A 15,886-nucleotide genomic window follows, 5' to 3' on the forward strand; every position below is an offset into this window, starting at 1 on the left:
AACATATGGCTGGGTCCTGTCTTTTTATCCAATCTGCAACCCTGTGCTGTTTTATGGGAGCATTTAGGCGTTCACATTGAGAGTGATTATTAAAAGATATGAATTTATTGTCATCATGTTGCCTGTGAAGACCTTGTTTTTGTAGACTGTCTTTGTAAATTTCTGTTGTAGATCACTCTTGGGGTCTTTCTCCTTTTATAGAACCCCCCTTAATATTTCTTGCAGGGCCGGCTTAGTGGTCACATATTCTTTCAACTTCTGCCGGTCTTGGAAGCTCTGCATCTCTCCATCCATTCTAAATGAAAGCCTTGCTGGATAAAGTATTCTTGGCTGCATGTTCTTTTCATTTAGTACCCTCAGTATGTCTTGCCAGGCCTTTCTGTCTTGCCACGTCTGACGTTATTCTGATGTTCCTCCCTCTGTGCGTAAGGAATCTCTTCCTCCTAACTGCCCTTAAGATGGTTTCCTTGGTTCTAAGATTTACAAGTTTTACTATTACATGCTGGGGCGTTGGCCTGTTTTCCTTGATCTTGGGAGGGGTCCTCTCTGCCTCTAGGACGCAAATGTTTGTTTCATTCCCCACATTAGAGAAGTTGTCAGGTATAATTTGCTCAAATACATCTTCTAGTTCTCTCTCTCTCCACTTCCCTCAGGGATCCCAATAATTCTGATATTGGATCATTTTATGGTGTCACTTACTTCTCTGATTCTATTTTCATGGATTTTGAGTGGTTTTTCCCTGGCCTCCTTTTTTACCTTCTTATCTAGTAATTAGTCTTCTAGATCACTAATTCATTTTTCTGCCTCACTTACCCTAGCTGTTAGATTATCTAGATTAGCTTGGATCTCACCGATAGCATTTTTACGTTCTGCCAATTCAGCTTTCATTTCTGCCCTTAGAGACTCTATGTTGCCATTAATCAATTTCTGCATTGTAGCTATTGTCTTCACCATTGGTACTCTGAATTCCATTTCCGATATCTTGGTTATATCTGTATCCATTTGTAAATCTGTGGCAGAAATCACAGTCTCTGAGTTTTTCCTATTTTGGCGGTTCCTCCTCGTAATCATTCTGTTGAGAGGTGGTTGAGGGAATGTACAGAGTCCAAATTATTGACCAGAACCCAAGGAAGATTCACCTGTTTTCTTGGGACCTTAGGGTTGCTGGCCTCTTGTTCTCCCAGCCTGTCTTATGGGGAAGGGGCCTCCCGTGCTGTTACTTAAGCAACCCTGTTTGGGCAGAGTTGCCCTGCCCCCTGTGGCGGGGCATGGGCTCAGCGAAAACCAGTTTTTTCGGGCTTTTGTTCTCTGGCGCCTTTCCTTGGTGGTTTCCGTTTCTCTTCTGAGAGTCAGAGCAGAAGGTATCGTTTCCAACCTTCTGCCTCAGAGCAGAGAGATCGCAGTCTGTTCTTCAGTGAGCTCTCCATGCCACACCATCTCCATTTCTGTCTGTGCTGCTATAAACTGCAGTGTCCTGGGTTGTGCGCCCCTGAGCTGCGCTCCCAGTCCTTCACTCTAGGTAGCGCATGTCTTTGCCCTTTGTGCTTCTATAACTGCCAGCTGCCCCCAGTTTTCACTTGTGGCCCCACTGCTCCAGATTTCTGTACAGGGGGCTGCTCTAAAGTCCTTTCCCTGCCACTACTGGTCTGCGAGTCTGTGCCCTGTCCTCAGCGCGGGAGGCTATTGCTCACCGTCGGTGTAGGATCCGCACTGCCTCACGCTGCTTGCCATTTATCCTCCAATATTTGCCCGCGGAATCACGGCTCCCCACTTCGTACCTTGAAACCAAATGCCTGTGATATTTTGTTTGTAGAGATCCAGTTCTAACTTCTTACATCTCAGGCTGATTTCTTTGGTGTTCAGAGTGGTCTGGTAGATATCCAGCTCAATTCTGGGAACCGGTTGGAATAGCATCCCCTACTCCTCCGCCATCTTTTCCAAAAACCAGTAAAAAGATTTTAAGTTACCAGATGTTGGAATTTCATCAATTAAAATTCTCATATATTGTTGTTGATTGGAATACAAAATAGTACATTGGCTTTGGAAATTAATTTGACCGTTTCTTTTTCTTTTTTTTTAAATTTTATTATGTTATATTAGTCACCATTCAATACATCATTAGTTTTTGATGTGGTGATCCATGATCCATTGTTTTCGTATAACACCCAGTGTTCCATGCAGTATGTGCCCTCCTTAATACCCATCACCGGGCTAACCAATCCCCCCTTCCCCCTCCCCTCTAAAACCCTGTTTGTTTCTCAGGTCCATAGTCTCTCATGGTTCATCTCTCCCTCCAATTCCCCCCCGCCCCCATATTTCCCTTCCTTCTCCTAATGTCCTCCATGCCATTCCTTATGTTCCACAAATAAGTGAAACCATATGATAATTGATTTTCTCTGCTTGACTTATTTCACTTAGCATAATCTCCTCCAGTCCCATCCATGTTGATGTAAAAGTTGGGTATTCATCCTTTCTGATGGCTGAGTCATATTCCATTGTATATATGGACCACATCTTCTTTATCCATTCATCTGTTGAAGGGCATTTTGGCTCTTTCCACAGTTTGGCTATTGAGGACATTGCTGCTATGAACATTGGGGTGCATATGGCCCTTCTTTTCACTACATCTGTATCTTTGGGGTAAATACCCAGGAGTGCAATTGCTGGGTCATAGGGTAGCTGTATTTTATATTTTTGAGGCACCTCCACACTGTTTTCCATAGTGGCTGTACCAACTTGCATTCCCACCGACAGTGTAAGAGGGTTTCCCTTTCTCCACAACCTCTCCAACATTTGTTGTTTTTTTCCCTGTCTATTTTTGCTATTCTAACTGGTGTAAGGTGGTATCTCAATGTGGTTTTGATTTGAATTTCCCTGATGGCTAATGATGATGAACATTATTTCATGTGTCTGTTAGCTATTTGTAAGTCTTCTTCAGAGACGTGTCTTTTCATATCTTCTGCCTGCTTTTTGACTTGATTATTTGTTTTTTGGGTGTGGAGTTTGAGAAGTTCTTTATAGATCTTGGATACCAGCCCTTTATCTGTAGTGTCATTTGTAAATATCTTTTCCCATTGTGTGGGTTTCCTCTTTGTTTTGTTGACTGTTTCCTTTCCTGTGCAGAAGCTTTTTATCTTGATGAAGCCCCAAAGTTCATTTTTGCTTTTGTTTCACTAGCTTTTGGAGATGTATCTTGAAAGAAGTTGCTGTGCGCGATTTCAAAGAAGTTACTGCGTATGTTCTCGAACTCTAGGATTTTGATGGATTCCTGTCTCACATTGAGGTCTTTCATCCATTTTGAGTTTATCTTTGTGAATGGTGTTAGAAAATGCTCGAGTTTCATTCTTCTGCATGTGGCTGTCCAATTCTCCCAGCACCATTTATTGAAGAGACTGTCTTTTTTTCCATTGCATGTTTTTTTCTCCATTGTCAAAGATTATTTGACCATAGAGTTGAGGGTCCATATCTGGGCTCTCTGTTCTCTTCCATTGGTCTATGTGTCTGTTTTTGTGCCAGTACCATGCTGTCTTGCTGATCACAGCTTTGTAGTTTAGGTTGAAATCAGGCAACGTGATGCCCTCAGCTTTGTTTTCCTTTTTCAACATTTTCTTGGCAATTCCAGGTCTTTTCTGATTCCATACAAATTTTAGGATTGTTTGTTCCAGCACGTTGAAAAATGTCATTTGAATTTTGATCGGGATGGCACTGAAGGTATAGATTGCTCCGGGTAGCTTAGACATTTTAACAATGTTTATTCTTCCGATCCATGAGCATGGAATATTTTTCCATCTTTTTGTGTCTTCTTCAATTTCTTTCATGAGTGTTCTGTAGTTCTTAGAGTATAGATCTTTTACCTCTTTGGTTAGGTTTATTCCGAGGTATCTTATGGTTTTTGGTGCTATTGTAAATGGAGTCATTTCTCTAATTACTCTTTCTACAATTGCGTTGTTAGTGTATAAGAAAGCAACTGATTTCTGTGCTTTCATTTTGTGTCCTGCCACATTACTGAATTGCTGTATGAGTTCTAGTAATTTGGGGGTGGAGTCTTTTGGGTTTTCCACATAAAGTATCATGTCGTCTGCGAAAAGAGAGAGTTTGACTTCTTCTTTGCCAATTTGAATACCTTTTATTTCTTTTTGTTTTCTGATTGCTGTTGCTAGGAATTCTAGTACTGTGTTGAACAATAGTGCCGAGAGTCCACATCCTTGATGTGTTTCTGATCTTAAGGGAAAGGCTCTTAGCTTTTCCCCATTGAGGATGATATTCACTGTGGGTTTTTCATAGATGGATTTTATGAACTTGAGGAATGTTTCCTCTATCCCTGTACTCTGCAGAGTTTTAATCAGGAAAGAATGTTGTATTTTGTCAAATGCTTTTTCTGCATCAAGTGAGAGGACCATATGGTTATTCTCCCTCCTCTTGTTAATGTGTTCTATCACACTGATTGATTTGCGAATGTTGAACCACAGGTGCATCCCAGGGATAAATCCCACTTGGTCGTGGTGGATGAACCTTTTAATGTATTGTTGGATCCTATTAGCTTGGATTTTGTTGTGGATTTTGGAATCCATATTCATCAGGGATATCAGTCTGAAATTCTCCTTTTTGATGGGGTCTTTGCCTGGTTTGCGGATTAAGGTAATGCTGGCCTCATGGAATGAGTTTGGAAGTTTTCCTTCTGTTTCTATTTTTTGAAACAGCTTCAGTAGTATATGTATTATTTTTTCTTTGAATGTTTGGTAGAATTGCCCAGGGAATCCATCAGGCCCTGGACTCTTGTTTTTTGTGAGGTTTTTGATCACTGCTTCAATCTCGTTGCTGGTTATTGGCCTATTCAGGTTGTCAATTTCTTCCTGTTTCAGTCTTGGCAGTTTATAGGTTTCCAGGAAGGCCTCCATGTCATCCAGATTGCTCAGTTTATTGGCACAGGGTTGTTGATAATAATTTCTAATAATTGTTTCTATTCCCTTGGTGTTAGTCGTGATCTCTCCCCTTTCATTCATCGTTTTATTAATTTGGGTCCTTTTTCTTTTCTTTTGGATAAGTCTGGCCAGTGGTTTATTGATCTTATTAATTCTTTCAAAGAACCAACTTCCGGTTTCGTTGATCTGATCTACTGTGTTTCTGGTTTCTAATTCATTGATTTCTGCTCTAATTTTAATTATTTCTCTTCTAATGCGTGTCTTAGGCATCATTTGTTGCTTTTTCTCTAGTTCTTTAAGGTGTAGAGGTAGTTGGTAATTTGACCATTTTTTGTACGTTTTAAGGTACACTTTCAACTAACCCTGTAACCCATAACCGTGTAAAAACCGTTATGTATTTACCCAAGGTAAATGAAAATACATGTGGTAGAAAGATTGATATATGAATGTTTAATGTTCTTCACAATAGTGAAAAACTAGAAACAGCACAATGTCCATAAATAGGTGAATGAATGAATTATGGTATATTTATATAATGGAATCTACTCAGCAAAAAAAAAAAATGAATTACAGGTCAATTAATTTCTAAGATTTTGTGAAGACGAAAGTAATTTAGATATAAGAGTATGTTCCATTTGATTCCATAGACTATAGTAGTGATAATAAGTAAATTGGTTTCTATACAACATTAATTAATTACCTGACTAATTAGTCTTGTTTTAATTTACCTTATTCCCAGAAAGCTTTAGTTGTGTAAGAAATACTATCCTGCTACATTCTAGAATGAGTGAGTGAAAAACATTATAAAAGACAGATGAATATGAAGGTGGTGTAGAGATAACCCTCAAAGATAGCTTGAACACCTATGAGATAAAGGCTTGGTCGACAGGGATGCAGAAGTATTAGGAAAGATAAAATAATGATGCAATAGAGTGATGCAGTAAATTTTATTTTGATTAAGAAATAAGTGCCCCATAGATAACAAGGATTGCTACGTTATCTATTGATTCTTTGGAGTCCAAAAGTTACCCAACTCATTTATCTGAAATACAGGACTCATCCCTGACAGTCTTCTTATTAGTACAGAGGCCATTTATATGAGACTTTCTTTCGATCAAGAGCTGCAAATTTATGCTTGTTCATATTTGTGAATGTGATTTGTTTCCACTGTCTCATTTTTTATTTACTTATATGGTAAGTATAGGAATGCCTATCTTTGAGTATTCAAGAGGAGTAAATGAGAGTGCTTATGGAAAGTCCTTCGTAAACTTTTTCAAGCTCTGTGCAAATGTAAAGTAGTGTTTTCAGTCAGGCCCGAGGTCTGGAGAAGAGAAGTTGGTGCAAATAATGAAAATGGGAATGAATGCAACTCCTTTCTTACCACATGCTTTTACTTACAAAATAATATAAATGTAAAAAATCATAATATTTGTGGTTTCTGAAATGTTCACATAGTTCTAAAAGAGGAGTGATTATTAAGTGTACCTTGTTTGTATTAAGAAAAAACTGAAGGAATCCAGGTATTTGTGAAAGGTCAATATAATGAATATTCTTATTTAATTTCCCTGAGTGACACAGAAAGCACATGGAATTCTGAGCTTGTCCTTTTCTGCTACTGGCCAAGGAGGCCAGAGGAACGTGATTGTTTTCCAGCCATGGAGCCAGTTTTGTGTTCTCTTTATGATGAAATATGGAAAACAGGGTGTGCATGCCCTTCTTACATTTATGTGTACCAGATTTGATGTAGAAAATGTTACTCCAAAGTGTGGAAATTTGAGAAGGCATGGTAAGTTGGTCTGCAGTCCCTACTCTTTGTAAAACCTTTCTTCTTTAGTTCCTTGATTCTTTTATTAAAGATTTTATTTATTTATTTGAGAGAGAGAGAACGAGAGAGAGCACGAGAGGGAAGAGGGCAGAGGGAGAAGCAGACCCCCTGCTGAGCAGGGAGCCCGATGCGGGACTCGATCCCAGGACTCCAGGATCATGACCTGAGCCGAAGGCAGTCGCTTAACCAACTGAGCCACCCAGGCGCCCTCTTCTTCTTTTTTAAAAGATTTATTTGAGTGTGAGCGAGTGGGGGGAGGGGCCATGAGAGACAGAGATTCTCAAGCTGACTCCCCGCTGAGCACGGATCCTGACACAGGGCTCAATCCCAGTACCCATGAGAGATGCTTAACTGGCTGCGCCACTGCTCCTCTCCTCTTCTTCTTTCTCCTCCTTCTCCTCTTCCTCCTCCCCCTTCTCTTCCTCCTCCTTCTCTTCCTTCTCCTGCTTCTCCTCCTCCTCTCCCTGCCTCCTCCTCACCAATGATGTGTTTAAAGGGTCAAGGATCTAAATACTGAAAATAAGCTCTTCTGTAAATGTGATGTAAGCAAGAGGACAATAAAATTCTAGGCAGGTTTATCTTTTCCAACCCAATGTCTGAACATGTTCTATTGTATTTGTGTCTAACCATGTTAGCTTTTTATTGAGAGGAATAGATGTTATTGTTTGCATTGTCTCCCTTTCTGTTAGTCTGAGAGTAAAAACTCTCATAAGGCTATGTATCTGATAGATGTGAAAATGGAGGAGGATGAAGCTATGGAGTTAAAGAAGAAATAGGAAAAGGGAAGCAAAAATAACCAAAAGTTTGAGCGTCCCTAGAAGATAGTCTAATGTGTTACTTTAGTTAGTGGGAGGAGTGCCCCTTAAACTTTCAAGGACCTATGAAGTATATGAAAATGCTGTTTCTGATTCTGTAAGTCTGCAGTTTGACCTGGGAATGTGTATTTCCGTAAAGCTCCCTGGTGATGATGATTCTGCTCTGAGAACCACTCAGAGTAGCAAGGCTGGAGAGTTTGGCTGTACCTTTTGGTGAAGGTCATATTTTAAAAATTTCACTGAAGATAATTTGTCAAAAGGCTAGCTAAATGTGATTTAGTTTTATACGTTCATTATACTTTCATATAATAAAATTCAAAGTTATTCACCAAAAATAAAAGCATTTGTCTGGGCATACCACCGTGAAGTTTTTCATTAATTGCCTCCCTAGTTCAGGTCCCTTGCTGAAATCTATGTGAACAATTTGTTCTCCTGCCAGATAGTATCCTAACCTAGGCTGCCATATGGTTAATGTGTAAAATGTCTAGGTTGTGCCTGTGTTGCCATGGAAAAGGCCCTGGAGAAACAGACAGACCATCTGGCTTCTACTTTTGATACTGCTGACTAGCTCAGGGAACTTGAGTACCATAGCTCTAAAATTCAGATATTTTTTTCCTTTGTGGAATGATTGTGGGTATTTGTTTGGTGAGAGGTGAGAAAGCATTTAGTTAGTGCCCGTAATTGGTGCTCAATTAATGCTTAAAGCGTCTCTTTAGGAGTAAAACTAAGCAGTTTTAAGTCTTACAGGCTTTGGGTAGAAGGGGTCAGAGAGGACAGGAATTGAGATTAAAACATGTCCTATAACTTAAAAGAAGGACTTCACCATGCTGCCCTCCTTCCTCTTTAATGGTTTTAGTTGCTCAAATCTTGTACTGAAGTTCTGATCTTTTGTTTAGCTTTATTAAATGCAAGTTGCTAACTACTGGGAGAATTTCCTTTTGCTTTTCTTCTATCAGCCTTATCAGAAATGAGTAAATCCGTTAAAGGACAGCAGTCTTGACCATTTCTTCTGTTTCTCTTACTTTGCAGATTATTCTTCAGCTGTTCAGAAATTTTCTCAGACACTTCAGTCCTTTCAGTTTGATTTTATTGGAGACACTCTGACTGATGACGAGATTAACATTGGTAAGTCTTCAGCTACATGTGGCCTTGTGCCTCTGAAGGCAGTTCTGAAACTCCTCGGTTTTTGGATACAGGGAACCTGGGCATCTTCATCCTCTGTGGTCTAGTGTCAAGATCATGGGAGGCTGCTTAAGAAGGGTAAAGAAACATTGTCTCTCAGTCCCCTTCCCCTCTCAAACCAAAGCAATAAGAAGATAGCCCTTAAGCCTCCACTGAGGACTTTGACTCAGTCAATCTGCAGGGAACTTTTTCTTTAAAGAATCTAATACATGAAAATAGATATTTTTGTAAAATAGCAATTAAAGAGTGATTTTTTTTAAAAAAAATTCCAAAATGATTTAGAGTAACAGTCCTCCAAGGAATAAACTCCTCTAGAATGTTTAAAAGTAACATCTGTATATGTCCAGCTTTTCAGACAACAGGACATTTGACATCTCTCTTGGGAACTGAATTTAACAAGTCACTCTATGAGCTGTGTGATCTCGGACAGATACTTCCGTTTTCTGAGCCTTAGTCTTATCATCTGTAAAATGTGTTTAATATTAATATCAAGAATGTTACCAGGAAGAGATTGAATAGTGGACGTTAAAGAACTTTGTGTTAGTGGTTATGAAGTTATAGTAGTGTCAGCAAACTATGGCCCTTGGGCCAAATCTTGCCTGCCACCTTTTTTTGGTAAAGTTTTGTTGGAACACAGCCACATATATTCATTTAAATATGGTTTAAGGGAAAAAAATATTGTCTAAGGGTACTTTTGTGGTAGGACAACAATATTGAGTAGAAGTGGCAGAGACTGGATGGCTTTCAAAGCCTAAAATATCTGCTCTGGTCCTTTAAGAAAAAGTTTAGTAACCAGTGAGCTAAAGAATTAGTGTAAAGCATTTACTAGACAAGAACACTGAATCACAGAACTGTTGTGAATAATTTAATGTCAGTGAAACAAGTTAGTTACAAGGTTGTATTTATGAACCCCGGCATTAAAATATGAAAATGTATTATTATTATTTAATGGTCATTGTAGTAAATATGAATAATATACAAAAGTATAAAATTACCTATGATAATAAGATATTCCATCACAGAAACAATGTATTAGATGGTATTGGCATGTTATATTTTAGCTGTCTTTTGTACATGTATCTCTTATGTGTATGCAATTTAGTTCATGCTAAATACATAATTTTTTCTTTTTAACCTAACAGTTTATCATCATCAGCTTCTGATATCATTTAAAATTCTTTGTAAGTTTCATGGGGGAGCAAGGACATTGTTTTTATTCACTGCTATTTCCCCAACATGTAGAGGGTGCCTAGCATATAGTAGATACTCAGCACGTGTTTGTTGAGTAAATAAATAATGGATGAATTCAGATCTCTTCATTATAGGAGCCATAGTTTATATGATATTCAACTATTTAGCTTATTTCCAATTTTTCACTCTTATAAATAATACTGCAATGAGTACTTCCATGAGACTAAGATTGATGACTGTTTTGATAAATGTGGTAGTGTAACTAATGAGGCACACATTTGCATTTAGATTATTTATTCACTTCATTTTAATTTTACAGATCTATTTTTGTCTAAGGGCATGACTTATTTAAAAGTTAATATCATGAGCTCTAGAGTCAGATAGCCCAAATTTGAACTCCAGCTTTGGAACTTATTATCTGTGTAATCTGGGGAGGTGGCTTTCCCTATTTTGAGTGTTAATTTTTCTCATCTTTGAAATAGGGTTGAGATGATCAATGCCAAGTGTGCACAGTGCCTAAATATATGTTAACTGTTTAGTCATTGTTAATATAAGACTTGATTTCTTTGTACTCTGCAATGGACTGAGTGTTTCTGTGTCCTTCCCAAAATTCATATGTTGAAATTCTAACCCCTGATATGATGGTATCAAGAGCAGGAGTCTTTGGGAGGTAATTAGGTCATGAAAGTGGAACCCCTCATGGATGGGATTAGTGCCCTCATAAAAGAGACACCAGAGGACTCTTTTACCCTCCTTCTATCATGTGAGGATACACAAGAAGTTGTCAGTCTACAACCTTGAAGAGCGCTCACCAGAACCTAACTATGCTGACACTCTGATCTCAGACTTCAGCCTCCAGAACTGTGAGAAATAAATTTCTGTGGTTTATAAGCCACCCAGTCTATAGTATTTTGTTATAGCATCCTAAACTTAGTAAGACAGAAAGAAATTGGTACCGAGAAGTCGGGGTGTTCTGTACCAAATACCTAAAAATGTGGAAGTAGCTTTGGAACTGAGTAATGGGAAGAAGCTGCAAAAGTTTGGAGGTGCCTGCTAAGAAAAGCCTAGATTGTCATGAATGGAATTTTAAAGGCAATTGTGGTGAGAGCTCAGAAAGAAAAAAGGCGAGCCATAGAGAAAGTTTCCATGAAGAACATGTTATTAGACAATGGAGAAAAGCAATCCTTGTTATAAAGTAGGCAAAGAACTTGGCTGAATTGTGTTTGCATTCTAGTGTTCTGTAGGAGGTAGTGCTTTCTGACTGAAAAAATTGAATATTTGGCTGAGGAAATTTCTAAGCAAAGTGTTAAAAGAATGGCTTGGTTCCCCCTGTTTCTATCAAAAGCTGAGAGGAGAAAAATGAATTGAAGATGGAATTATTAAACAAAATGGAACCAGAACTTCAAGATTTGGACACTTCTCTCCTGTCCACATTACAAAAAATGACAGTGTGTTTGAAAGAGAACACCAAGGGTGTGGTGGACTGACCATTGCATAAGGAGATCAATGTGGGTGTGAACCATGGAACAGAAGCCAGGAATAGAGATGGGATTATATGAGCAGAAACACTACCAGCTGGGACTATAGGAAACAAAAATGGGACAAAATGAAAGAAGACTGACTTCTTAGACCCTGTTAGACCAGACCATATAGCTATTTGGCTATGAACATGCACTATTTTTCAAAGACAAGAGAAGAAGGACTCTGAAGCCAATCCTGAGATCATCAGGGCTGCCACTTCCATCACATGCGTAGAGTGCAGAGGCCCTGGTGCCTCCCCCTAGATTTGAAAGGGTGAGACCGATGCCCAAGGAGCTATAAGGGGTGGGCCCACTGAGGGTACAACACCCATCTTACCGTAAATGTCAACAAGTGCTGTTTAGGAAAAAGGTGTGTGAGTTTGAGCGTGATGGCTTATAAACAAAAATAAAAATAGCGCCGCCCCCCCACCCCCCCCACCCCCGCTATTGATGCCAGGTTCTTGTGGGTGTTTGTGAACTCCATTTAAGCTGCTCGCTGTGACACAGCTGCTTAATGTATGCTTTACAACAACACTTTAACTCAGTTGCCATTTGCCTACCATCTCCAGAAACTCATAGTTACCATCTGATCATTGGCTTTAGGGATGATGACTCATGAATGGACCTTTCTTGAGGGGGACTGAAAAAAGATTTTGAGGTGTTAATTGGCCTGTCATAGTCATTGTCCTTGTTGAATGTGTCATTTTGAGAACTGGGATTTGTGGTGGTAGTGAGAAGAACAACCAGTGCTCCAGCAGTTTAAGGTAAGGCTCTTTGGAGGCTTTGAGAGGAAATATTAGACACCCTACTGGGAGGGCATTGTTGGGAAACATTTCCTTTGGAAGCTGAGACAGGAGAGTGTGCCATACCCTCCAATTGCCAACATTACTGGCCCAGACTAGGTAGATATTCTGTTTAACTGGAAAAATTGGTAAAAGTACAGTTATGATAGAATTTTGGGTTGAGATTTAGATTTCACATTATATTGAAGAGAGCCTTGCAGTTCTTTTCATAATGCATTTTTCATGATGGCTGCAAAATGTGACTCAGTACCATTAACCCCCTTGTAGATACCAGTTGTCTAAACAGAGATGGTAGTGATTCCTAGAGGATGTGAGTCAAAACCTGAGGCTTCTTTGGAGAGTCCCTTCCCTTGATCATCAGCGCTAGTAACTAACTTGTGTAGTCTGTGTCTAATCGGGACAAGTGGGAGAAAGTGTCTCACTGCCCTGATGATGACATTTGTCCCTGCTCTAGACCAAGACATCTGTGCCTTCAATTGGCATTGCCTGGCTTTTTCTCTACCTCTGTAGCTCAGTAACCAAAGGAAATCTCAGGAGTTTGGGTAGTTTTGTGTATACTTCAGATTTATTAGCTGTGGGATCTTAGCAACATTACCTAAGCTTTTGGGGCCTCTGTTTTCCTCCTCTGTAAAGCAGGAAGTATAATCTATTTCATAAGACTGTGAGGGGTAAATCAGATAAATACATATACCAGAGAGTATATGTAAATCATTAGGCTCAGTGTCTGACTTATGATTGGTGCTCAGTATTTCATAGTTGTTACCAGAAAGGTGGTAGAACCTAAGTTTTGGAAAATTTCAGTTTGAAATTATACTTCCTGAATAACTGCAAAAGAAAGTGTAAAATAAACTGTTAATATTCTAGGAACCTTAGAGCGTATCTAGCTTAGTTATTCCTAATATATGTCACAGTGACCTGAAGCTCTTATTGATCCAGAGTCTCAGGACCTCTCTTAGATCAAATGAATCAGAATCTCTGTAGGGGAGCCCAGGGCCCTGATTTCTACACAGTCATCATAAAATCCGTGAGCATTTTGGAACCCCATGTCAGTTTTCAGGGTTTTTCAAACTGTTCCTTGGATCCTCAATTTCTCCTATCCACCAATGCTCAAATGAAGCATGTAAGAACTTACTTGAAAAATTGAATTTCCAGATTAAAAAATAAGCTGGTACTTTCACAGGTGCTTACCAAGTACCAGGTCTTCAAGCACTTTACATAAACTGATGAGAGAGAAGCAGGGAGACAGTGACAGAGCGAGGTGTGTGTGCGTGCACACACACACACACACATAGCAAGAGAGGGAGGGAGGGAGAAAATGAGAATATACTAAGCTAGTTTACCAACCTCCCCACCACCACGCCTGCCAATTCTACAGATAGGGAAACTGATGTCCAGAGTTGGGCTAGTGATTGTTGAAGGTAGTGCCAGATTTATTGCTAGAACCAAGGTCTCCTAAAGCCCAATTGATTTATTGAACTAATTTTTATTGAGCACCTGCCATGAACCCTGCCCTCATGGAGCTTCCATTCAGGTAAGTTTTAGGAAGAAGTATAGGCAAATAACTTCCTATATCATTGCAGTACCAGGAGCAAGAAAGATGGGTGCTTCCCACGTAGGCTTCAGAGAACCTCCTTACTCTTTTCTTAGGAACCCTGCTATTGTATTTGTTCATTAGTAAATAGGTAGAAAGTGTCCATTAAGTGCCATAGACTGGGGATTCAGAGACAAAATGAATCTCCCTGCCCTTGAGGATCTCATAGTCTATTAAAGGAGGCAGATGAGTATACAGACAATTGCAAGACAATATAAAAAGTACTATGATAGAGGTAGGCACACAGTAGCTCCTATTCCACACTGGTGAGAGAGAGAGAGAGAGAGACAGATGGGGAGAATAAACAAGGAAGGCTTCTCAGAGAAATGATATCTAAGTTAGATGCAGGGCTAGGGTGAGGCAAGCGAGGATGCTAGGGCTGCAGTTTAAGAAAGCACTTATTCTCAGGTTCATGCAAAGTGCAGGTGGGCACCAGAGTGTGAGTGCCCCCTAAATTTTGCACCATAAGTGCCTCACTTGCCTCTCTCCTGTCCTGGTCCTGATCTGAGTTGAATTTCTAAAGGATGAATGAGAATTAAGAAAAGACAACAGAGAAAACAAATATACAAAAGCACAATTGAGGGGAGTAAGATTATCTTTCTTGAAACTGGAAGTCACTGATTGTGACTGGAAAAAGTGGGGAAGGAGTCAGAGATTAAGACCTGAGAGGTTGCGTAAAGGCTAAGTTAGAGTCTTGGCAGGTGATGAAAATGAGCAAAGCAGACTGTATATAGGATGACAATTGATATTTCTGTCTCTGTTACTTGGTAATGAGAGGTAGAGCTTGTGACAAACAGAAAAAGACATGCTCCATCTAAGAGCAGCATCCTTGAATGGGCTCCAGTGATTGTTGCTATCTAAAAATATGGGCCTATATTGCCAGAATCTCCTATTTTTTCCCAGAAAGTGATACCCAGATACTTTATGTACAGTATTAAGTGTCAGCAGTTAAGTCAAAAACACTATGCGAACTAAACAAAACATACCTGTTGGCCAAATACAGTACATGGGTTCGTGATGCTGATGCCTGGGTTAGACAGTGAGGGGCCTGGAATACCTCATGAAATATTTTGGATTGTATCCTGAAGTTTATGGGGAGTAATACGCAAATGGGAAAAGATCAGGAAGGGGAGACCTAGGCAGATTCCCAAAAGTTTTGACTTAATCTTAAAAACTCTGGTGGACCTCACTGGAGAGCCTTATATATACATATATTTTTCTTTTCGAGTTTTTATTTAAATTCCATTTAACATACAGTGTAATATTAGTTTCAGGTATGGAATTTAGTGATTCATCACTTACAGATAACACCCAGTGCTCATCGCAAGTGCCCTCTGTAATATCCATCACCCATCTAACCCATCCCCCTGCCCATCTCCCCTCCAGCAACCCTCAGTTTCTTCTCTATAGTTAAGAGTCTGTTTTCTTGGTTTGCCTCTCTCTCTTTTTTCTCTGTGTTTATCTCTTTTGTTTCTTAAATTCCACATATGAGTGAAATCATACGCTATTTGTCTTTTTCTGACTGACTTAATTTCGCTTAGCATAACACACTCTAGCTCTATCCACATCATTGCAAATGTCAAGATTTCATTCTTTTTAGAGCCAAGTAATATTCCATTGTGTGAGTGTGAGAGTGTGTGTGTGTGTGTGTGTGTGTATGGTGTATATGATGTTTTCTTGTTCTTTCTTTTGGGATGAATTCTTTTGTCTTGGCATTTTGTCTAGGTTGGCTTTATGAAGATGAGGTTGTGTAATGTCCAGGGCCTGGTGCTTCCGGCTCTAGTGTGTACTGTGTGCATTTTGCTGTTGTGTTTTGGCTGCTCTATCCCTTAGATCAGTCTTCTACAGTGGTTCTCCTTGTCGGCAGTGGGCAGTGTTTGGTTCTTGGCCAGAGTGTGGCAAATTTTAACTTAGGTGTGCTCTGTTCTGCTTTTTAAATGAGACCTGATGCTATTTCCTCTAGAATTGAAGCTTTGCAGAACTCAGTGGTCACTAGACATGGTGCATTTGGAGATGTGTGCTTTTCTTCTTGGGAAG

General features: G+C 39.5%; 1 protein-coding gene across 1 annotated transcript in view; it reads left to right on the forward strand.

Moving 5' to 3' along the window:
• OPHN1 (oligophrenin 1) overlaps window positions 1-15,886 on the forward strand; it is a 463,303-nt gene that overhangs the window by 162,868 nt on the left and 284,549 nt on the right. Inside the window, exon 2 of the mRNA XM_021679709.2 lies at window positions 8,592-8,687. Within this exon, the coding sequence (XP_021535384.1) occupies window positions 8,592-8,687 (96 nt within the window). The remainder of the gene's footprint in view (window positions 1-8,591; window positions 8,688-15,886) is intronic.

Source organism: Neomonachus schauinslandi, chromosome X (assembly GCF_002201575.2).
Source record: "Neomonachus schauinslandi chromosome X, ASM220157v2, whole genome shotgun sequence".
In the NCBI taxonomy this organism is placed as follows: domain Eukaryota; kingdom Metazoa; phylum Chordata; class Mammalia; order Carnivora; family Phocidae; genus Neomonachus; species Neomonachus schauinslandi.